Below are 25,331 nucleotides of genomic sequence, written 5' to 3'. Positions count from 1 at the left end.
ATTGGTTGCTGCTTGAACCTACAATACTTGCTGAGATCCGTGAGCATTGGAGCGATTTGCTATCTTAGACAAACATCCTTCTAGATTTTAAGGCACTGTGTTTCCAATACCCTACAATTTACTAAAGCCTTCTTGAGGTCAACCAATCTGTGTGATTGTCAGGTGACGGACAAGTGAATTAAGGTATATTGAAGGTCTTCCGCACAGGGTTGTAGTCCTGTTTTTAATGTATGGTACTGCTTAGTTAATCTTCATTTTGACCTATTAAGGGAAGGGCAGAGGGTCCTTTGAAGATATGCAATTTACTGGGGGGAGTGTAGGCTGCTGCTACTGTTTACTGATGACATTTATTTTACCCAGGGGGCAGATTAACTGGCCCATCTGTCCAAATTTCTATTGATTTTGTTTAGTAAGGGTTTCAAGTTAATCTGTCTTGTCAATGTGTTGGATAATGAAATGTTTACATAGTTAATGTTACTCATACGGAAACAGCCAGCGACTTGAACAGTAACTTGAACAACTGTATTTTGAGAGAAACCTTGCCTTGCATCTGTCCCAGTTCATTTAACGTTGTTGGCGTTTTGTGTCCTGTGATCCAACTCGGACATGTATTAGAATTCACTAGCATGAAAAAGTACTAAACATTCCCTGGCCCATTCCAAGAGTAATAACAAGTGAATCTGTGTTCGCTTTAGTTCCTGTTCTAAGGTCAGGCCATAATTTACCCTGGGGGATTCAAAATGTTGTTGTCAGGTTATTTTGCCAATAAACTATCAGTTAACAGTTGAAAATTGTTCTAGCATATTAGTCTTATCTAGTGTGTTATCAAAAATGATTTTTGTCAGTTTACTTTCTTGCTTTTTCTAATGTGTATTTACAGTTTTAACAAGACTGCTTACTACTACTGTATATATATGCTTCACTCAATGATAGTATGAAGACACAATATTTTGTAAGTATCCATAAACTCAGTGATGATAATGACCCTGACAATGAATTTGCTTGACTTCTTGTAATATGTCAATACATTTTATATATTTATATTTGGAGCCAAGTACTGTATCACAGTTGAATGTTGCATTCATGTAAAGAAAAAAAAATATGTAAGTTTGTATAGCATGGATTAAACAGCAGTCACACTTAAAAGATAAAATGCTAATGTTTTTTTCAGTACACAGCATACAGTAATCTTGACAAGCAAACTTAGACTGTTGAAGAAAGGAATCATCAGTCAGTTTGAGTCAGCGTTGCGTAACCTGCCATTCTGTAGACTCTTCGCTAAAAAAAAAAACATTGGTATAATAACTGCTTACAGTATGCAAAACCTGCTTATTATAACTGTGGAAGCCTTCCTGTGGCATTATAGCACAGTATATGACAGGGCAAGGCAGAAAATACAATTGCTCACTGAATCATTCAACCTCAAGATAACGTAGTGCATGCAATGCACGCTGATCTTTGTTCATGAACATTTGCTCAGCCGATGGGACACTGAAGTGGTCAGTACCATACAGGTGCCTCAGGGCTTGTTGGTTCTGTCACTGGCCTGGGTTGACACAGCCAAGAATTGTCACTAGAATACTCCTGACGGGATACCTGGTGCGGAAGTGCTCCGTCCCATATAATCTGATTATGAAAAAAAAAAATACTGCGGACACCCATTAAAACAGTTCAGGTGCATTGTGGACTCTGTAGTTTCATAACAGGAGCTTATGTACCGGTGCTGGCACCCACTTATTTAAAAAAAAAACTAAAAAAAACACATCTACAGTCAGACTTTGCAAGAAAAAAGCTAGGTTATTTAATAACAAACCAGATTGCATTGTTGTCAGTATGCAATTGCAGTGTAATACAAAAAAAAATATTATAAGTGATTCAGACTTGTTTATAGTTTATGGAATTTCTAAACGTTTATTACTAATAAACTAAACTGAGGCGTTTACCCATTGTAAAGGTGTCAGCCTTAATTGTATGTGAAAATTAGTAAAAAAAAACTAAAAAAAAAAAACTAGCAGTATTCCAAAACAGCTCACAACTTACTAGTCAAAGTTATTTAATGTAAGAACGCTTTCTACTAGATGAGGGGGTCTGGTCCTGGTCCTGGAGAGCCACAATCCAGCAGGTTTTATAGGTAACCCTTAATCATCCATTTCTGAAGAATGTAAGTTGTTGATCTTTTAGTAAGTTAATTTGTTCCATTAAATCAGGAGTGGTCAGCTCTGGTCCATGAGAGATGTAGGGTGTCCAGGTTTGTGTTCCAAATTATCTCTGAAGTACTTAACTGAGAAAATTACTGCTTAACTAGTCAGAATGAAATTGTCTTTAGAAATGGATGATTAAGGGTTACCTGTAAAACCTGCTGGATTGTGGCTCTCCAGGACCAGAGTTGGCCACCCCTGAACTAGATGGCTGCTCTTATAAACTGGATCAGATCTACAAACTGAGAAAAATAATGTTAACACAATATTCTGATTGTATAACCTGCACACATTCCCAGTCAACAGGGTTATATAATGCTTGCTCTTTTTACTCCTCCAGAAAGCTTCCTGTCTTGAGGGAGTTGCAGATGCTTTACAGCTCTGTTTAGACAAGGCTGTGGGATTCAGATGTGACTGCTGGATGTCCCTGTGTTGTATTGTGGTGCAGGGCGCGCATTGTGACCCAAGCACTGTCAGGTCTTATTAAAACTTGCAGGGATCCTGACAGCTTCAGAGTTTGGCAATCTGTTGAATAGTGCTGACTTATAATGATGGAACCAACAGCCAGTGTGTTGCTGTGGATTGTTCAAAATGTTTTCAATATTTCATGCCTAATGATGCTACCCTGTGACTTCAAGGAAGTAATGTGTTTGTTTTATACATACTCATATATTTTGGGAAAACTATAGCATACATAGACCGATAACAAAATATTGGCTTACACATGTTAAACTTGGCTTCCCAATTAGTGAATACATAAACTGTATAAACATAAAACTGTATAATCTGTGTACTGTACTAAGTCATGTTTTTTCTTTTAAATGTTACATTCATTTTCATGTACAGAATCAAGTTACAGTTTTGTATACTAGGCAATGTAAGTTAAATGTTACACACAATATAAAGTTTAAGTATCATCACTTTTTTTTTGTACATGTCCCTTACTATTTTATGGTGATAGTTGTTCAACATTGAGTTATTGTTTATTGTTTGCCTGGCTTTGTGCTTGCTGAACAGCTTTCCTTAATTCCTTGAAATCACGTGATACTGTGGCCTTTCAACTGTGCCAGCCACCCACTTCCTGACTATATACTGTATGTGCAGATGGGGGTAGAAATTGTAAAGCGTGTGACTCAATTCTTTGACACAATGTGAATGTCATGCTATGCATGGTTTGCGTGGTTCAAACACATCCCAGCAGCGGATTGGGATATTGGTTTGTATGAAGGATAAAAAGCAGCTGGAGCGATATTTTATTATTATTATTTTGTTTATTTAGCAGACGCCTTTATCCAGGGCGACTTACAGAGACTAGGGTGTGTGAACTATGCATCAGCTGCAGAGTCACTTACAACTACATCTCACCCGGAAGACGGAGCACAAGGAGGTTAAGTGACTTGCTCAGGGTCACACAATGAGGCAGTGGCTGAGGTGGGATTTGAACCGGGGACCTACTGGTTACAAGCCCTTTTCTTTAACCACTGGACCACACAGCCTCCTTAGTGAATGATGTAGCCTGGTCTGATGGGGAATAGTGTAAGAGTCAGATGCATTGTGGACTTAAACACTCTTCTGACATTCTTCACAATATCTGCACTGGAGTGTAATTCATCCTGTTCTCTTGGGAGCCTTTATAAAATAGAACACAGATTACACCTTTTATGAGGATTTCCTTTATCAAACATAATGCATTTACTTCAGTTGCCCTTTTATTAAAACACAAACAACTTCCTATTTGCTATTCTGCTTCCTGGTACAGTGTATATTTGAAATATACACATGACTACAGCCATGGTTTTATAGTATCGCCATAGACTGTAGAAAATGTTGATTTGTTAGGATTGCTGTCTGATAAAAGCAGAAATGTGGGGCCATCAGGCAATTCAGGATCCACTTACAATATGTTATACAACAGCAACCATAACATGCTTTTATATAGGACTTTTCATGATGTCCGGGGTATTTACTGTATGTTTCTTTACAGTTTAGCTTTACATCCTGAGCAAGTATTGGTGGCAACAGGGCAAGTTGGGAAGGAACCCTATATCTGTGTGTGGGATTCCTACACAGTGCAGACTGTCTCAATTTTAAAAGATGTCCACACACATGGAATAGCCTGCCTGGCATTTGATGTTGATGGACAGGTATGTATTATTTCCATTGCCTAAATACACATTTCAAAAAAGATTTTCTTATTAGAACAGATCATTTCATGTCTACATTCAATACATGCAACTACAGTACCAATGGGAGAAAGGGGGGGGGGGGGGGTCTCTAAATGGATGTCAGCTCTTGATGACATCCATTTAGAATCTTGGTATGAAGAGAGGGAGAGAGTATCAGGCAACGGCAAAGCAATCAGTAGTTGCACCAGTTTCTATTAGAAGACAAATTGAAACCCATTATAAATAAACTACAAAAATGTACTATTGGCAGTGCGAAATTTGTATATTGCATACTTTTTATAGAGGGAGGAAGTTGTGTTAATAATCCTTTACGCTACACTGTTCTCTTCGGTTTCACCAGAGCATTTGAAGGATGTGTTGCATGGTGTCAGGTAGCATATTCATTTATTTATTTAAGACTTTTGCTTTCCAGGATATAACTATTTAGAGATGCACCATCTTGTCTAGAATCCAGTTACACGTTTCACTTTTAAATATAACAAAAACAGTCTGCTTTTAAATAACTGCGCCTGTATTTTGCTTCTGTTACATTTCTTACACCTTTCCAAGCAAGGGAATTAGGAAGTACGCGGTTATCAGCTACACGATAATATATATGATTAAAGACCTCTTAAGCACATGCAAGGTGTTTGTTTCTGATTGAATTACTAAGTCAATTAAAGACCTGCGTAAATCCTTCTAAAATACGGCCCAAGTTCTCTTAAAAAAAGGTTCAACCCTTTGGGAGTCTCCTTTAGCTTCCCGAGTGGTAAACTGAGATTTCCATGTTAAACATTTTAATCTGGAAGAGCACTTAAAGTGCATGTAAACCCAAAGAGGTGTAAGAAGTTCCTTACTTCACTTTATTGCTAATGCAAATGGTGCCGTGTACCCTTTTTTCCCCCTCACATCTTCATTGCAGAATCGCAGAGCTTTTATGTCTGCTGCTGAATGCAGAATGTGTCTTGGAATGTATCCAGTGTCAAGGCACAATGCCGAGCTGTGACCATGTAATCCTGTCTAGTGCATACAAACATCTTCATTTTTCATTTGTACTGTGAGGATAAAGGAACTGTGTCTTAACTAAGCTGCCGTACTTACAATCACGTTTCTCAATGCTTTCGTTGTCTGTTTTTTTATTTTTTTATATAAACCCACAAATACAAGAATGTGTGAAAGAAAAGTACATGACGCTATTAAAATGTACATTTTGTATAATTACATTCCATTTTATTTCCTTTTTGCAGTGTTTAGTGTCTGTAGGTTTGGATTCTAAAAACACAATGTGTGTGTGGGATTGGAGACGAGGAAAAGTGCTGGCTACAGCTCCAGGCCACACAGATAGGGTAACGTGATGATCAGTTTCTATCTTACTTTGCAAATTAAATATTGATTACATGTCTCACCTGAATTGCTGTTATGCCATTCAAAGTGGAAAACGAATTCCTGGAGGTTAAAGAACAGATTAAGGGTTATAGGATTTGAGTACTTAAGGCACATTTTGATAAAGTACTTAATTAATTGCAAAGATTAGTGATTTAAAGATACAGTAAATGTGTGTGATTTTCATGCTGCAGTAGACTGCATAGTAACTGTTGTGGCAGTGCCAGGAAAAAGCAGCAGTCATTTTTGTAGGTTACCTTCACAGTTACTTACTGTCCTGGATTGCATACGGTATTTATATATAATACATTTATATATATATATATATATATATATATATATATATATATATATATATATATATATATATATATATAGTGTTTTTTATTTAAAAAAAATACTATTTACTGTCTTATTTTGATCATGCACTTGTTTAAATCACTACAAATACAAAATAAATGCAAATAAACATTCTTAATAATATATTTTTTTCTGCACTTTACAGATATTTGACATCTCTTGGGATTTGTACCAACCTAGTAAACTAGTAAGCTGTGGGGTTAAGCACATCAAGGTATTGTACAGAATATACTGCACTACTGCGGCTTTCATGAACAATGAGCTACGATTGTATTGTATCTGTCATTGTGGAATATATACTAGTATTGTTATAACGATATAGAAAGGCAACAAACGTGTATTCGCATCAGCTTTCCCTGAGTTGAGAAAGCACTAGTTATGTCATACTTTTAAAAAGCAATTATAAGATTTACTTATTTTGTGTTACTTGCTTATTTAGCGAGTATTACTAATGATGACCTCATAAAGTATTTCAGGGCTCCCCTAATTGGACTATTGGTATTGTGGTAGACCATCAGACTTGTCGCAGCCTCTTGTGTGAATGAAGTACAGGCTAGGTAACTTTAGAACTAGGGAGATAATTGCCAAGGTGTTGAGAGCGAAGCAAGAGTAAGACAGATGTGCAGCGATACAGAGTTGAGACAAACAACGCAGGCACACAAGTTACACAATTGAGAGTTTGCAGCACACAAGTACATAGAAGGCTTCTGCTTTCATTTCCAAGCGGTCCGGCGTATTTGCAGGATATACTGTAATGGAAAACTGTTCTTCCATGTGGGAAGTTTGTTTTGTTTTATATTTGGAGCGGTTTCTGTTGGTCCTTGTTTGTGCTGATTTTAGTTTATTTACTGTAAAATGCAATTGCTAATGTTTGTTTGAGGGGAATTAATCTGCGTTGTCTTTCAGAAGTGGAAAAAAATCTTTGACTACACTGGTTTAATTGAAGAAAAGCGTCAAAACGTGTCCAAGAATACCAGTAATAAATGTTTCTGACAAGTTGGTATTATCAAACATCACTGGTTTCCGACAGTTCAATCTGGATCTCTCTATCTTAATATATTGGCTGAATAGTATAATATACTGAATAATATAAAGTGAATTGACTTTTTGCACTGCTGTTGAGGGGAAAAAAACCATTCCAAACTGAATTGAAGGATGCATAGAGTACGCTGTGTGTCCTTTTGACATGCCTGCTATTCTGAGATTAATGGTGTCCAGGCAATGCAATTACATCCAGCCAAGGCTGCCAAGTTAAATTATACATCTTCCCCAACAGCAATGACTTTATTGATTTTATAAGATTATCTGTGCCGCCTTCTGTAGAATGTATAAACATCTTGTCCCTGTTTTTTGTATTTTTTTTTTTTGTTTGTTTCAGCATTCTTGCGTGACAGTACAAATTATTTTTAAAATGTTCCTAAAAATTGAAATGCAGTAGTTTCATTCTGGTATTCTGGCTTCAATGGCTGATTTTGATTTTAATGTGCAATTTTGTTTTCTTATTTTTTTGGTGTTTTTTGCATTTTGTTTATCATGCCACTGCAGATTTCTTCTGTTTTTAAATTGGTGTTGGCAAGAAACTGAACCGCTACAGAGATATTTGATGCTGTGCAAATGCATTACCAGTAAGGCACTGGGTAGTTTATCTAGGAGCCTGGTGACCAGATCACAGTGTTGCACTGCCCATTTGTACACCTCATAGTGAAATGTTATTTATTACTGGATTTGTTCTCCAGTTCTGCTACTTATGTGGCAACTTAAGCTGAAAAGGCAAAGAAGATGAGTCATAAAAGGAGCCTGTATATCTTTTCAAGAAGCACTAAAGTTCATTTGAAATATTATATATATATATATATATATATATATTTTTTTTTTTTTTTTTTTACAGTAACCTAAGTTTGAAGTGTGTCTTTCCTTTCAGGAATGAAGTGGACTAAATACATTTCTGGAAAACACTGATAACATTTGAAAGAATAGTTTCGGTTCTAATTTTTCCACACTCTATCGCTGAAAACTATGCGTTTTTTTTTTAAATGTGGGTTGCGACTCTTCTTACCCTGATGAATTTTAATGAGATTTATTTTCAGAAAGACAGATTTGCTTGAATGCTAAATGTAGGGTGCTTAACTGCACGACTCAAATGTATATATCTCTTACTGTATATGTAGGGTGATTGTAATGTCAATTGGCTTTTTTTCAGTATTGCCCTTCATCAGTATAAATGGGGCCCGTTCTTGGAAGGCACTCGCAGTCAAATAATCTGGTAGTCCGTTTCTTGGTGCCTCCACTTGCCAGATTTCCTTTCTTTGCAGTGAAGGCGCTGTTCTGATCACGATTGCAACGTTGACACCCGTTTTTCTTTTATGAAAAATCATATGAAACTTATTGTGAATGTGGAAAGTATACCGGGAGTCTGGCTTTGGGGAAATGTAAAACATAATGAAGAATGCCAGGTGAAGTCTGTTATAACAGCACAGTCAGGTCTTGATTTCATCTACACATGGCGGTGAGGAGTTTTTAACCACACGGCGAGGAGAAAGTAAAACCCATGAAAATAAAGCACATGATTGTTTGAATCACGAGGTGGTGATGTGAAGGGGACTCCACCATGATGTGAGCAGATACACAGGAGACCTGCAGAGTCCTAACAAAGAAAAATATATACATAAAAAAACTTTTATAATAAAAACGTTCAATATCCTTGTGAAAGAAATTACAAAACACTGAAATGATTGTATAACATTGCAGAGCTCCCTGTATCCAACTGATACACAAAACATTACAGTGGATTGTTTTTAACCCCATGAATTTATTTCAAAATGCCTAGGGTTAATAACAAGCTGAATAAATGTAGTTTAGCTTGAACACGGCTGACTAAAATACTATAAAGCTTTCCTATTAATTTTTTTTTTTTTACGGGAAAGCATTACCAAGTTGTCCTTGCTAGTACCAATAGCATGTAGCAGTACCAACAGCCCAGTATTTGATCCACATAATTCCTGGGTCTTTACCCTTAAAACCATGTGGCATCTGCTTGCAAGCACTGCATGCTGGTAGTGATAGCACTCTGTGCAGCCCAGAGATTTGAAAAGATTAATCCTCTGTCGTAGGAATCATTCAGTGATGTTGCTGCCCCTTACTGTTTCACTATGAAATGAAAGCAAATGTATAAATATGTAAAAGTAAATAAATCAAGATATATACCATGTTTTTGCAGGTATGTCTTTTGTTAGTCCGGTTGTTATTCACTCCAGCGTCACCATGAAGTGGGTTTGCTCAGATTACAGGAACATAATCCACTGTATTTTCCTGGCTGTAATCTGACCAGTCTTTGCCCTGCTATTTTTAAGGTGTTCCTACAGGTTATTTTGCTATCTGACTGGTTGAGGGCAATACATTAGTGAATTGTCCTTACACAGTTCAATATACTAACTGAATTTGTGAATTATATTAACATGAAAAAACAATGTACAGTGTCATTAAAAAGCAAGCCCTTGTTTAGAAATTAGGAGAGATCTTCTCCGAAGGTCTGGTTTAATTTTTGAAATACATGCATCAAAGAATCCTTGTTTACATGTTCAGGCATGCAAGGGCCAATCTTCTGAGCCCATCGTAGTAATACCATTTACCTGTGCGGCTAGTAGTAATCAGGATAATTGACAAATCTAAGATCTCCAAATATCCGTCTGACCAGGAGATCTGGGCTGCACAAAGCTGGGCCTGTCTAATTAGATGGGCTTCAAATTCATTGATATAAAGGCTGCTTTAGTGGCTTAGAAGGCTAAGTCTTACTGCAGCATGTGCTGAAGCAGTTTGAATTACAGTTCAGCAATTGCAATGATAGTCAGTGCATACGTACACTCAATTTATTCAGAATCTGGGTATGTAAGGAACTGCATGTATGTATGTATGTATATATGTCACACATTTTCATTTGTATATACAGAACTGCTTATCTAATTGTGCTTAGTTGTGCAGAGTGGTGTAAAACAATTATTCATACATCACCCTGCACAACCAAGCACAATTAGATAAGCAGTTCTCTAGATACAAGTGAAAATGTGTGACATACATGCATACATGCATACATACATACATACATTTACAGTTTATACTGCGGTTTACCATAAAACCGGTATACCATGACACCCCTAACCCCTAACCCCAACCCCAACACTAACGCTAACTCTAACCCCAACACTAACCCCAACCCCAACACTAACCCTAACCCTAAACCCAACACTAACCCTAACCCCAAAACTCTAAAACATAACTATCCAATGACAGATCCTGACACTCATTAATTTAAAAAGAAAGTGAATAGCAGATGAGGATTAGGCCTCTACAGTCCACTGGGAGACCACAGCAGGCTTAGTCATAAATGCAGCTGGCTTTATCAAAAGGATGATTAAGGCTTTAGGGAGTTCACAATGATGGAGATACATGTATAGCTCAGAATCCACTTTTTTGTTGCATTCCACAAAAACAAAAACAAAAAATCGATATGTGCTACACAGAGAAAAAAAAGTCTTGAATTTCCAGCATTTCAGTTTCATGGCTTGAACCCTAAAAACATGCATTGTTTACGTGCATAGAGTATCTTATTCGTAGTTGCAAAATAACTTATTCTGTTAGGGGGTTAAGTGCCACCTGCATATAACGATAACATATTTATTTGCACATGAGTGGGTGGTTTAAAGAAAATGAGCATTGCAGTCGTTTTTCAATGCCTGCATTTTTCTTATCTATAGCTTGCTTGTTTCTACTTTGCATGATTCGACTAATATGGAGCCCCCCAAAAAATGAACATAAATTTGCAATTTTCTTTTTATTTCATTTACTCCTAACATGAAGGTTCACAACAGCTTTCTTTTTTTAGTTTTTTTATTTTGGTAAAATGTTTGCATCAGTTTTTAAGCCTAGTGTTTCAGAAATTACAGTAAATGGTTTTAGCGTGTTTGGAAAACGCCTTTGGTGGTTTGTCTTAGGTTTATTGGCATTGCAGGGGGCTGAAGGCTGTCTTAACAGTTTTTAATACTGTAATGAGCCATACTGGTAGGCAGTGTCTCTGAGCTCTGATCCAGCAACTGACACTCTCGGATTTGTAGTATTTCTTCCTGCTGCATGCTGCGTACCACACTGATATCAGCACAACTGGGTTGAGGCTTTTGCTTTAGGCCAGTGTCCTGAAGTGCTCCAGTGAATGTGAACACAACACTACTTTACAATCAGTGAATAACCTCCAAGGAGTTTTGTTTTCTCCCAAGCACATACAACTGACAGTACTTAAATGTTTGTCTAGCAGATTGGGAAAAACTGTGGGATTTGCTGAACAGTAGTTGAATGTTACAATTTCAATTCTCTGAAGTGTGATTTATTTTAAAACACAGAGCGAAGTGAGACAGATACAGCCGAAAGTTTTGCATCACCCTATAGAATTAACTAATTTTGCTTCATAAAGTCGAATGAAACCTGCTGAATAATGTTACGTTAACATATTGAATTACATACCGCTTTGTAGTTTTCCATATACAGTACTTATGTCAACTACTCCAATCCTAAAATTCTAGGTAATACTTAACTTTTGTCCATAACTGTATATGTGTGAGGTTATGTTGAAAAAATATTAACGACAACAACAAAAAAAAAACTTGCTTTCCTTTTGTATGTTTTCAGTTTTGGAGTATATGTGGCAATGCTTTGACCCCGAAACGTGGTGTTTTTGGCAAGACCGGGGATCTGCAGACAATATTGTGCCTGGCCTGTGCAAGAGATGAAGTCACTTATTCTGGTGCACTCAATGGGGATATATATGTGTGGAAGGGAATTAATCTTGCTCGAACAGTGCAAGGTGCCCATGGGGTAAGTGCTCTGTTTCTATAAATAGCGTCTAGGTGTTTTTCAGTTTAGTGTGATTCTGACCTACAGGCCTGCTGTCATTTCACTAAAGCATGGCTATGCTGCTTTTCAAAATAAGATAATAATAAAATCAGATAGTGTTCATAATAATTGATGACTGAAATCACTTTAAGATACATTCACGACTTACACAATATTATATAGTTCTGTGGTTTTGTCAAGTTAGCATAGAAATGATTACAGCTCCACGTGTCTAGTCAGCCCATATACTATATCTAAAGGGATTCAGTGCTATATTTGACCTCAGCAGCTGGATTCCCTGGAGCGTTCTTTTGTAAGACTCATAATTAATGGCCTGTTGACTGCATATTCGAGTTTTGCATGTCTTCATCTATTTAGAAGTTTACAGAATAACCATAATTGTAAAACTAGATGTATATTTCAAAATGTTTAAATATATATGAATCAAAATAAAGCTTCCGTTTGCATATTTCTGCAACAGTATCTCAATAAAATAAAAATAAAAATGAGGTTTGTTGTGAAATGTATGAATCCTTTCTTGTCTCTGACAGATTCGTAATGTTGTTTTTTTTTAATCCGACACATTTTAATTTCTTCAGTCAGGAATTTTCAGCATGAATGCTTGCGAGGAAGGATTTGCCACAGGGGGGCGAGATGGCTGTGTTCGCCTGTGGGATTTAAATTTCAAACCAATTACTGTGATTGATCTCAGGGAAACAGACCAAGGATATAAAGGTGAAATATTACTCACTGTACACATCTTTACAAATCCAAAGCAAACATCCTCACCGCTTTTACCCACAAAAAAAAAAAAAAATCAGTTCAAGGTGTGCTAACCTTGGACACAAAATAAAAAGCTGGTATGATGTGAACTTTTTAATGAGAGAAAAAGGTTAAAGAAAAGTGCAGCCACCTCCTTTTGATTAGCCCCTCTTTAATCTCTAATTGAGCGTTTGTTTTATTTCCCCATATACTGTCTGAAAAATACACTACCTATAGTAACTAGTGCTGAAAATTGCAAAGGTGGTCGTGAGTCTGAGGGTTAACTTGCTAATCCTGTTATATTGTGTTTCGTAGTCCCTGTCTCTGTTTCTTTAATTTTTATATATATATTTGAAGCATTATATATAATCATCACTATATATAATGGATCCTCCCTCCATATTATGCTGAAAATAAAACCGGTCTTGTGCAGAATCATTTTAGCTGTAAATCTGCCTTTGTGTGGGCGTGTGTGTGTTTCAGGTCTCTCGGTGAGGAGTGTGTGCTGGAGAGGCGATCATATCCTGGTGGGTACGCAGGATAGCGAGATATTTGAGGTTGTGGTTCACGAACGGAACAAGCCCTTCCTGATTATGCAGGGCCACTGCGAGGGGGAGCTGTGGGCCCTGGCTGTTCATCCCACAAAGCCTTTAGCAATGACAGGGAGCGATGACCGATCTGTGAGGTTTGTAGGAAAGACCATGAAGTTAATCTGTGCAGCTAATCCTTTTTGAAAATACATTGTGTGTGTGTGTGTGTGTGTGTGTGTGCAGCGGCAGCAGTAAAGCTAAAGAATGACTATTTTTAAAAGTGGGTTAATGCATTTTCAGTATTTTATTTATTTATTTCCTTTCTTTTCTTTCTTTTAATGTGACTTCTGTGTTTTTTTAATGGGTAAAAGGCACATCCATGCAAGATGGAGGTTCATTTTAATCTAGATTGGGGTTGGATTCAGCAGTATTGAAACTTGTTTGTAGATGGGCATTTAGGGTATTAATACATTTTTAAAAATGGTGTTGTTAATATTATATGATATCAGTGATGAACTGTACAGATGTGATGCTTTACATACACTGCACCATGATATACTATGAGACTTTTATAAAAATCAAATTTTTTTAAGACCCAACATTGAAAATCATTGTTTTTATTTAAATGATAAAATTTAATTATGAGCTGCACAAACTGATTAATTGGATATTCAGATAAGCTCCACAGGTGAGGCTCGTTGGTGTTGATCTAATTTACCATTCCAAGTGAAACGAGTGAAGAAACAGCTGCTTGGATTTGTGATGATTGCTGCTTTTCTTATACACTTGTTTCACTTGGGATGGTAAATTAGCCCATCAACACCAGTGACCCTCACCTGTGGCGATCTTCTCAGAATAATTGAATAATCATTTTGTGCAGCACTAGTACCAGCATATGTTTGCCCCTGATAAACATGTTAATCGTCTAAAAGACAATCGAGCAGATGCAACTTGTTTTTAGACCCTGAGAGATGTGTTTTATTGATTTCTTTATTGAATGGCAAGTTGTTGTGATTGCCATGCTAAGCTTTCATCCCCTGAATATCAAGAGTAAACAGTGTCATGTACATCTCAGGATGTACAGATTTAGAGCCCTCATGAAAATCAATGGCAGAGATTGATTCCTCATAATGTGTATTTTAGTTACAATCCACCTGTGCATTTTACAATGTGCTTTCTGAGCACGAAGCCAATAAACTTGACATAGCAAAGATTGCGACATTCTATTATTGCAAGGTCACAATTCTAATTACTCTTGTGGAATGAAAATCTTTAACACTGAACCCAGTCTCTCCCTTTCTCTCTCCCTCCTTCTGGTTGTGTTGGATTAAATTTCAATCTGTAGGATATGGAGTCTCATTGACCATGCATTGATTGCCCGCTGTAATATGGAAGAACCCATTCGCTGTGCTGCTGTGAGTACAGATGGTATCCATCTTGCTCTTGGAATGAAGGACGGTTCTTTTACTGTGTTGCGGGTCAGGTATGTGCCATGCTGCAGTGAAAGTGCTGATGTCTATTGGAATAAAGCCCAGACTGAGGTTTATCAGATTGCAGTTCAGATCAAGGGGAAAAAAGTTCTCCACAGTTACAGTAATAATCCAATTATCACAGTTTATAATTCTGCACGAGGATGCATCCTGGAGTCGCTTCTTATCAATAATGATTGGAAAAGTGCTGATCGAATAATCCATCTATAATAAGTGTGGAATGTACCATGAATTAACGAGCACTTAACTGGGATTCAATAAGAAATATTAATATATATGTTTAACCCCCTCCCCCACTTGTAAAGTGTTGATGCTTTTCTTACAGTGTGTGATTAGACAATATATTGTCCTGCTTTGTTTAGATTATTCCCTTTTGTTTAATTTTCTTCCTGATTCAGAGACATGACTGAGGTCGTTCATGTCAAGGACAGAAAGGAGGCCATTCATGAGTTAAAATATTCCCCTGATGGGGCGCATCTGGCTGTGGGCTCCAATGAGAACTCGGTGGATATTTATGGAGTTGTACAGCGCTACAAGAAAGTGGGAGAGTGTGTTGGCTCTACTAGTTTCATAACCCATATGGACTGGTCTACAGACAGCAAATATTTGCAAACCAATGACGGAAATGGAAAAAGACTCTTATACAAAATGCCAAGTAAGGATACAGCATTTAAAAAATGTATTTTCAATTCAACATTGTGGAGATTGATCAGACAGGTGTATTATCTCTACAACACTCCTGGGGGTTGCACTGTGTAGATATGTAGAATATGAATGCGTTGGAAATCAGCACTGTAAGTTTTATTTGTTGGGTCGTGATTCCATTCCAGCGAACCTGTATATTGTGGATACCATTTGCCTTGAGAAAAAAACTAATATTGGGGGTCGATTTGATCAACCTATACCCTGCTGTAAAATTCAGCTTATCCAGGAGGGTACAGATTGATCCACTCCCTCCCCCCTTTTTAAATAATTCTGCCTTGCTGATTTAACATAATGCACTATTAACAAAAAAAAAATAATTAAATGTCCTCTCTGTCTGACAGGGCATTAAAGTGGGATATCTTTTTTTATAGTAGCCTGCAGCTTTTCATTATTCATTCTTAGCCCCTCTTGGATGGTTAGCCTATTGATTCTTCTAGTTTTCTGTAATCGCTTTTCACAGCGTGTTTCCTTTGTAATGGTTTATTCAAAGCAATCTGTATTTCTTCCTCTATTTTGTTCAGGTGGTAAGGAGGTCACTAATAAAGAAGAGTTCAAACTCGTACAGTGGTCCACCTGGACCTGCTCACTGGGTCCAGAAGTGAATGGAATATGGCCTAAATATTCGGATATTAATGATATTAATTCAGTAGATGCAAACTTTAATAATCAAGTTTTAGTCACTGCCGACGACTATGGATTAGTAAAACTTTTTCGATATCCTTGTTTAAAGAAAGGTTTGTACTCTTTATTTTTGTTCTGTACCGTATACATTGTTTAAAGGCCAGCCACATAAACAATATGTATTTAAAACTCACTCTACTGAAATAAACAGAATACCAATAGACCTTTTTAATACCGTGTAAACTATGTGACATGTTTTTCCCATCTGTCCTCAGGCGCAAAGTTTAAAAAATATTTAGGTCATTCAGCTCATATAACAAATGCCAGGTGGTCACATGATTATCAGTGGGTTATTACTATTGGTGGAGCCGATCATTCTGTATTCCAGTGGAAGTTTATCCCAGAAAGAAAATCTAAAGATGCTCTTCATATAGCACCTCAAGGTAGGTCATTTGCATTATATAACTTCTGCATTTTATATATATATATATATATATATATATATATATATATATATATATATATATTAGGATTACTTCCAACTTGAATATTCAGCATGTGCTTGTTCTAGAATCTTTACATACAGGTACAGAAAATAAATATAATAAACCCCAAGTGGATTGTCCCAATTGAATTCTTCGTACAGCAAACAGTTACAATAAATGTGCATTTCTATACCAAATCACTGGGGCTCATAATCTTAATTGTGAACTGCCCAACATGGAACACTGGCCAGTTTTCCTTTATCTTCTAACTTATTAACACATGCAATGAGATGTGCACCCCCACTTCCACATTTTAAAAAAGGACCCCGCGTGCGTTAAACCTGGAGATGTTAGAGCTGAACCCGAATTTATTTATAATTCATCTCTTCATCAATATTAACATGACCAGACACCAGCATGCCTATGGCTTCTTATAAACAAAGTCTAGTACGACATCAAAAATTGGCTTTTAATTTGCTGCAAAGTAAACCATTTAAATGTTTTAAACGTACTGAATAATATATTTTTTATTTCAAATTACCCTCAGTGTTTTGTGTTCTGTCCATTAGCCTGGTCTGCTTTCATTTCCCAGCATAAGTAATGCTTTTTTACCATTTACAACTGGAAGAGCTGCATGAAGAGCAGATCTTTTGAGCTGTGTTTTAGCTGTAAACAATGCCTGCCTCTGTGCCTACAGTTAGTATTGTTTAATGGTATGTGAAGGCACATTCCTGTTAAGGAAAGTGTGTTGTGTTAAAAGGCCAGGAATACTGCTTTTGAAAAGCAACATCTAGTTTCAATAAAGAAAGGCATCTATGTGAGTTAGCCATGCTCAGAACCCCTTGTGATTTAAAGACCACGTCTGTTTTTGCTTATTTTAGCACACTAGAGTAATAGCAATCCAAACAAAGGCATTATCAGAGCTGGTTTTATAAGAGCTTCATAAATTTCTTTAGATTGTTTTTAAATTGCTTTTGAATTGTGATGGTCTTTACAACGCAGACGTACCTCTCCCCTGTCAATTATGAAACAACTGTGACAATCTTCAGACCTTGTTAGGTTCAGGGTATTACATTCGGTTTAACAAAGTACTTTGGATTCAGTCAGAAGCTTGAGGTGCTACTTTTTTTAAATTGCAGAAACCTTAACAGAATCCCACAGTGAAGAATCGGATTCGGATCAGTCAGATGTGCCAGAGATGGACTCCGAAATTGAGCAGGAAACCCAGCTCACTTATCGACGACAGGTTTGTGTCCTGCAGTTTCACTCTGAAGTTGAGGGAAGTTTAAATAATCAAGGTGTGCCGACCATAAAACAGTTCTTCACAGCAATGAAGTCCACTATACAGCACGTTCAGATCAGTATGAGATGATACCACAGACTGTGGATTCTTTCAGATCGATGTACTGAATTATGGACACAATGGTCACAAATCTACTGCTCTGTCAGTAGCTATGTTCAAGTATTGCACCAGTATTTAACTACACAAGTTGCCTTTGGGATGCATTGGGAAAATCAACTGCATATACGTTTCTTTTTTAACAAAGGTTTACAAAGAAGATCTACCTCAGCTTAAAGAGCAATGCAAAGAAAAACAGAGAGCATCTGCAACAAAGAAAAGGGTGAGCCCTCCGAGCAGCAGCGTTCGACTGCACTTCATCCACGGGTAAGCACAGTACTGACAACTGGCTGTCTGAGCTATTGAGGTCTGTATCTTGGGAGACACTCTTTTTTGATTTTGCTGAAAGTACCTATGGGTATTTTGTTATGAAGTACTGAAGTACTATTCTTTATGTGCGGTAATGCGTCATTTATATTCTTGATAGGGGGGGTATGTGCTTCTTTTTATAACAAAAATGGTGCAACTTTTACACTGGAGCAAAAGATGCTAAAGATGTCCGGTATTTCACAGTTACTGTACAAAATGTCAGTGCGGCATTGCAGATGGGCGGAGGGGTAATGATGGTTAGATACTAAGAAGGAGAGGCATCTCCTTTCCTGTTCCACTTTGAGCTCACCTGTAATCTGTACATCCTTTGAAAAAAGGCATGACCTTTTAAAGGGCAATAAATAGTACTGACCCTGAAGCTAAGCACAGTTTTTGTATATGTTGTTCCCTGCTTAGTACCTTCGAGATGCTGTCAGGTATATTGATAGGAAGGAATCAATTCCAGTCTTGCACAATGCAATGTAATACAATACAATACAGTACAATACAATGATATAATATATATTCTTCTCGTACCACCTTTCCTGTAGATGAGCATTTCAAGGTGTTTAACAAACAGTTCTCTAGTGCAGAGCAAAGCTGCTGAAAAAATAAATAATAGGGGTTTTAGTCTAGATCACAATGCAATGCAACTACCTAGTGTAGGCACTGAATTATTTAATGCTCCGTGGTATAATACCTTCAGATGAGTCATAAATACTGTAAGTGTTGGTGCGTATGGTGCTTTTTGTCAAGGATCTCTGAGTATTTTTGTATCTGTTCTGCATGGAATCAGGTACAGGGGTTATGACTGCAGGAGCAACCTCTTTTACACCCAGACTGGGGAGATTGTGTACCACGTGGCTGGAGTGGGAGTGGTGTACAATCGACAGCAGAACACACAGCGCTTCTACCTGGGACACGATGATGACATCCTGTGTTTAGCCATTCACCCGCTGAAGGACTATGTGGCAACAGGCCAGGTAAAGCTGTGGAAAGCTTTTGCACAATTTTATTTTTAATTTTTGAAGGTGTTTTTAAAAAAAAGCCATTGCCTAACTCCATGACTGGACAAATCCACTTTCCCTTTCTACACCCAGGGTCCATAAAGATGGCCAGTGACATTACATGTAAAGTATGTTTAAATACTGATGACTTTGTTATCTGTTGCACTATTTTTTATTAGTATTTTTTTTTTCTAGGTGGGACGAGATTCCTCCATTCATATATGGGACTCTGAGATGCTGAAAACCTTGTCAGTATTAAAAGGGCACCACCAGTATGGAGTTTGTGCTGTTGATTTCTCAGGTATTACACACAAAGCTGTACAACTAGAAATACATTTTATCTTTCAGAAGATTTAATGGCTTCACATAACCTGTTTCCTAATTTAAGGCTTATTTTGTTTTTTAATGATGGGATTGGATGGGGGGTGGGGGGGGTGGGGGTGGGAATGACAAACCGTTAAATCAAACAATATAGTTCCCCTGGGGGGGGGGGGGGGGGGCTGTTTTATTTAATCTGGTTCATGTCTATTGCTGGATGGTTCCTATTTCTAGAATCCTAAAAAGAAAAAAACACAATGCAGTCCCTAATGGCTTCACTTGTGCCTGAGACATGGTTGCAATCCTTCTACCACTACCGAGAGAGCTTTTAATTAGTCTGGCCAATACGCCGAATGTGCTGTGTTTGTAAAATGCACTAGAGAGCTCTGTGTGGCTGTCAGGGTAAGATGTTTTTTAAATTTAAATTAAATGGTTTTGTTATTCAATAAAGTACAGGTACTCTGCAGGAGAAATCATTCCGAGCCAAGATAACATTATTATTATTATTATTATTATTATTATTATTATTATTATTATTATTATTATTATTAATAATGTAAGCTTTAAAGATTAGAAGATGCATTCTACATGCAATTGTAATAAATGCTTATGTGGTACACCTTTGCATTGAATTGGAGTAGGTAGGTATTGATTTCTGCACCCTCAGTTAAACCTGATCCAAACGGCACTTTATGAACTGCCCTGTGCAGCTCTGTCCACACCATGAATGCTCAGTAGCTTTGTGTATTCACTTGCATAGCAATCCTTGGGATCTCTTACCAAACCCTGTGGTTTAGAAGTATTGTCAGCCATTAATAAACCAAAAGTGTTGCGTTACGAATGTTCAACCAAGTGATTCTGATTTCAGTGGGGAGATACGAATAATCCTTCTGAATAGTGCTTTTGAAATACTGTCTGAAAACACAGATATGGGTAATAAAAAGAAGCGAACACGGGCAAACCGAGGGTGATATTAACATTCATTCCAGTTCACGGGGGGAAAAAATAGAAGATGGAGGAATATTCATGATTTTTTTGGGGGCTTCTTGGTTGATCTCATGTCCATTTTTTTATTAGCGGATGGTAAGCGCTTGGCTTCGGTGGGACTCGATGACAATCACACTATTGTTCTGTGGGACTGGAGAAAGGGAGAAAAACAATCAGCAATCAGGTAGGTCCAGAAATCCGAGCTACATGTGGGGCTCATTGTTATCCAAAAGCCTATTGAAATAGCACTGCACGTCAAGGTTACATTTCTAATTGATTTATTGGCTGGAATTCCTCTAAGAGTGACTTTATAAATCATCTTGTAAATCATGTCCGTTCCTCAATGCACCGGACTGAAATACTGATTGTAGATTATTAATGTAGAAATGGGCTTCATTTATAATATTTTAAATATTAAGTACTGAGCCACTATTACCTAGACGTCAAATTAAATCTTGCTGTGTCTTGCCTTCCCAAACACGATCAATTATAAAGTGGATCCCTTCTGGTTTGGAAATCATTTTTCTTCCAGGACGGCGACCACTTAACCCTGTCACAGCAGCAATAGAAAAAGGAGATTCATCTTCCACTGATCTTCCTCCTCTGCTCGCTCTTGATTTTTCACATTGCGTTTTATTGCAGCCTGTTTCTGCAAGTTGTTTCCTGCTCCAGTGAGTCGTTTACAATCCATGTAATGGTCTTTCAGTTTTAATTACGAAATGTTTTTTAAAATATGTGCATTTGTTATTTCAAACAAACAAGAAAAAGGCTGGCAATGTAATCTGCTTTGCATTCACTATATTCACCAGTCTGCTGAAGCAGTCAGTGCTAAACTAATCTGACAGAGCCTGCCTTGTACAATGACATTCTAAAACTCATTGGTTTAGTTCAGGTTCATCTCAGGGGACACACGGAGGCCGAAGCCTGGCTTACTGCATTAAAGAGCTATAATTCTCTTTCTAGCATTTATTTTAACATTTTGTGGGATGTTAATATATAGCATGCATACCTAAGAAAAAGAAAGATAAACTTGTTTTGCAGAATTATTTATAACTAACATTAATCTGGATTTTTTAATGATGGATTAAGATCCTAATATACAGCTATGACCAAAAGTTTTGCATCACTTTTAATTTTAAGATTGAGAGATAATTTAAAAACAAAAATCTATATGAACATAATTTAGAACTTAGCATCATGTAATCAAAGAAACTAAATGATATCACAAAAGTCTACCGGAAGCCATAATAGTAGGACAGTATTTCATGTTGGATTTTGAAATGTCACATTTTAAAATGTTTGTCAATTTTTCATTAAGTATATGGAAAACTACTAAGTGGTATGTAATTCAATATGTTAATGTAACATTATTTAGCAGCTTTCATTCAAATTTATGAAGCAAAATTTGTTAATTCTATAGGGTGATACAAAACTTTTGGCCATAGTTGTGTATATATATATATAATATTCATGATCGTTTGTATTATTTTCAGGGGAAGCAAAGACAAAATCTTTGTCATCAAGATCAATCCATACATGCCAGAGAAGCTCATTACAGCAGGAATAAAGCATATCAAATTCTGGCACAAAGCAGGTATGGCTGAAATAAAGGCTGATATTTTACAGGTACCCAGGAATTCAAATGTAATTTCACATAAACTATGAATTAAAATAATAAAATATCTAAAGGAAATAATACTCACTCCATGATGCATTCCATACTAATTTATGTGGAATTGCATCCCTATAGCAACCGTTAACCTTTTAGTCCATGCGCTGTAAATAGTGCGCTGAACTTGAAAAGTGCATTGAAAGTGAGCGTTCGGTTTTCTGCTGCAGGTGGAGGTCTTATTGGGAGGAAAGGAAACATGGGGAAGACTGAAACAATGATGTGTGCTGTGTATGGCTGGACAGAGGAGATGGTCTTCTCAGGAACCTCAACTGGGGACATATGCATCTGGAAAGACATGTATCTGATTAAAACCATCAAGGCCCACGATGGGCCTGTCTTCAGCATGCATGCCTTGGAGAAAGTAAGAGCAACTTGTTTTAACCAACATTGAATCTGCATTTCTGTTCATGATGGGTTAAGACCCCAATCAGCCCAAGCTGGGATATTTATTTCTATAAACGCACACACATCATATCATCTTTATGTTACTTAAGTTAAAAGCAATAAAAAGAGATCTGATTTGGCTTGACAGTCGGCTTCCATTAAAAAGCCTGATATTGTAGATGTCCAGATATTATTCACATGGATGATCACTTTGCATCTCTTTATTGTTTTTGTCTGTGTATTTTTAAAGTACATTTATCTATTTGCAAAACCTGTGATAAACACAACATTATGGACGCATTATTAAATATATAAGAGTCTATATAATAATCATAATAATAATAAGTCCTACAAACTGAAGCTTAATTTATGTTTGTCGATATAGTTTCAGAAGCTGTGTTTTTAACCTGTGAGGTTTGACTGTTTTGCTACATGGTTGATTAAAGAACATGTGAAAAACGATCTTCATTTTCTAAAATGTACTCTTTTGGTAACTGTCAGCCATAACCATATACCAAGACGTGTTGTGCATGTACAAGACATTCTTTATTTTGTGGTCAAATATGTGCTTATATGGTGTATGATGTTTCACTCATAATGAAAACTGTTAAGGCTCAAAAAATCGTGAGACTCAAAAAAGCCAGTATATATGTATATATATATATATATATATATATATATATATATATATATTTTTTTTTTTTTGCTGTCCAATTTCTGTCAGAGTGAGATCTGCTGGGTTATTTTCTTCTGGGATGCTTCAGCTGTAGTCTTTTGTTGCCTCATCATCGTGATTCTGTCGTCCTGTCCTGATGGGCTGTCGACTGTTACACTCTGACTAGCTCTGTGTTTCGTTAGGGGTTTGTGACGGGCGGGAAGGACGGAGTTGTGGCTCTCTGGGACGACACCTTTGAGCATTGCCTCAAAACCTACGCCGTCAAGCGAGCTGTGCTTGCACCTGGTTCCAAAGGTACAGGACTGGACTTTTCATCTGTTTTCTTTTTTGTTGCATACTGTATTCATGGTGTAGGTTGAATCATTTTGTAATTTTTGTAAACACGTTAGGGGGAAAAAATGTGTTCAGTTATCTTTAAGAAGCGTTGGAGAATTTGGACACTTTAATAGAATCGCAATTTTTTGGCTTAGATTTGTCATGCCCTAAGAGCATGTAGCGCAAGGTGGGGGTTATTCCTTAACAGCCCCTACACTGTACCTAGTACAGTACGTGTATATAAAACAGAGGCAGAGCCCTGAACCACTCGGTTGCTGTACAAGGATATACAGATACACAGTATCCTTGCATAAGTAGCTAGTCGAGAGTGTTTTGTCTGCTGACGGGTTTAATTTCTGTTGTTAAAAGTTTAATATTTAACATCTATTCTTTTTGAAAACCTGTAGGCCTGTTGCTGGAAGACAACCCTTCCATCCGTGCCATATCATTAGGTCATGGCCATATTTTAGTGGGTACAAAGAACGGAGAAATCCTAGAAGTTGATAAAAGTGGACCAATAACCCTACTGGTTCAGGTAAGGTGCAGTTATGTATCTAGAAGATTTTTTTTAAATGTTTAAATTTTTTTTTTTTTTTTAACTTTTTCGGGAAGGTATTTGTATAGCTGTCAAGCTTCAACTGTTTGCTAGATCCTGACATGCTTCTTTGTAATTACAAAGTAAAATCAACCAGACTACCTGTCCCAGACCAGCGTTTCTTATTAAAACAAATCATAAGAATTCAGGTGGCTTATGTTATTGTGCATGTCCGCAACTCTTAAAAATGGTTCCAGTTATCTTGACTGCGATGCATTGTAATTGAAGCCCATCTCTTTTACTGTATCTTTTTTTTTTTTTTTTTTAAATGTTCTAATGAAACATTTCGAAAGGGTCACATGGAGGGGGAAGTGTGGGGCCTGGCCACTCATCCTCATTTACCGATCTGTGCCACTGTCAGTGATGATAAAACCCTTCGTATATGGGACCTCTCCCCAAGCCACTGCATGCTAGCGGTTCGAAAGCTCAAGAAGGGTAAGTGAAATTCCTAGACAAGGACTTCTCTTCCAATTGTTCTGTGCAATTGGATGAAGTTTAGTGAACAGGTCCCGAAATTACTTAAATTAATTTGCAACAAGACATGTTCAGTCCAGTGGTACAATTGCTGGAGGACTAATATTTCTCGCATGTGTTTCAGGAGGCCGGTGCTGCTGCTTCTCACCCGATGGGAAGGCTCTGGCTGTTGGACTCAACGATGGAAGTTTTCTCATAGTAAACGCAGACACACTTGAAGATCTCGTCTCTTTTCACCACAGAAAGGATGTCATTTCAGATATTCGGTTTTCTCCAGGTTAGTGCTTGCAGAATTACGTGCATTGGAGCATTGTCTATTAAACAGCAGTGTGAAAAGAAGCAGGTTTTTGTACGATTATTGTTAATGCCTCATTCTGCTGAGGAAGACTGTAAGCACACGGAGGCTAATTGACTTAAGCATTCTAACTGAGTGCATGTTTATTTTCATTTTAAACTTGATATTCGTGTAATGGGTGGGAGGTAGATACAGAAATGATTGATGAGGATTACATGGTAATATGGCAAGTGTATTTTCTCTAATATGAAAAGCAATGTAAAACTATTTTACAGAAATGTCGATCAATGTAAAAAAAAAAAAAAAAAAAAAAACAGCAGC

The 25,331-nt window shown here is 37.1% G+C and overlaps 1 protein-coding gene across 6 annotated transcripts in view; it reads left to right on the top strand.

Annotated features, from left to right (window-relative positions):
• Positions 1 to 25,331, top strand: part of LOC131697614 (echinoderm microtubule-associated protein-like 5) — a 50,656-nt gene that overhangs the window by 9,982 nt on the left and 15,343 nt on the right. For all 6 annotated transcript variants that reach the window (XR_009307405.1, XM_058987852.1, XM_058987850.1 and 3 more), the window contains exons 2-22: positions 4,183 to 4,342; positions 5,611 to 5,709; positions 6,252 to 6,320; positions 11,783 to 11,968; positions 12,586 to 12,721; positions 13,232 to 13,433; positions 14,624 to 14,761; positions 15,167 to 15,423; positions 15,995 to 16,207; positions 16,370 to 16,537; positions 17,719 to 17,825; positions 18,127 to 18,245; positions 19,084 to 19,270; positions 19,490 to 19,595; positions 20,690 to 20,783; positions 22,093 to 22,193; positions 22,439 to 22,632; positions 23,514 to 23,625; positions 24,054 to 24,181; positions 24,535 to 24,676; positions 24,840 to 24,992. Coding sequence is in view for 5 of the 6 variants with exons in the window: in XM_058987852.1 (XP_058843835.1) it covers positions 4,183 to 4,342; positions 5,611 to 5,709; positions 6,252 to 6,320; positions 11,783 to 11,968; positions 12,586 to 12,721; positions 13,232 to 13,433; positions 14,624 to 14,761; positions 15,167 to 15,423; positions 15,995 to 16,207; positions 16,370 to 16,537; positions 17,719 to 17,825; positions 18,127 to 18,245; positions 19,084 to 19,270; positions 19,490 to 19,595; positions 20,690 to 20,783; positions 22,093 to 22,193; positions 22,439 to 22,632; positions 23,514 to 23,625; positions 24,054 to 24,181; positions 24,535 to 24,676; positions 24,840 to 24,992 (3,071 nt within the window). In the remaining variant the exon portion in view is untranslated. The remainder of the gene's footprint in view (positions 1 to 4,182; positions 4,343 to 5,610; positions 5,710 to 6,251; positions 6,321 to 11,782; positions 11,969 to 12,585; positions 12,722 to 13,231; positions 13,434 to 14,623; positions 14,762 to 15,166; positions 15,424 to 15,994; positions 16,208 to 16,369; positions 16,538 to 17,718; positions 17,826 to 18,126; positions 18,246 to 19,083; positions 19,271 to 19,489; positions 19,596 to 20,689; positions 20,784 to 22,092; positions 22,194 to 22,438; positions 22,633 to 23,513; positions 23,626 to 24,053; positions 24,182 to 24,534; positions 24,677 to 24,839; positions 24,993 to 25,331) is intronic.

The sequence above is a fragment of the Acipenser ruthenus genome, chromosome 15, assembly GCF_902713425.1.
Source record: "Acipenser ruthenus chromosome 15, fAciRut3.2 maternal haplotype, whole genome shotgun sequence".
Classification (NCBI taxonomy): domain Eukaryota; kingdom Metazoa; phylum Chordata; class Actinopteri; order Acipenseriformes; family Acipenseridae; genus Acipenser; species Acipenser ruthenus.
This window is presented reverse-complemented; position numbering and strand designations above follow the sequence as displayed.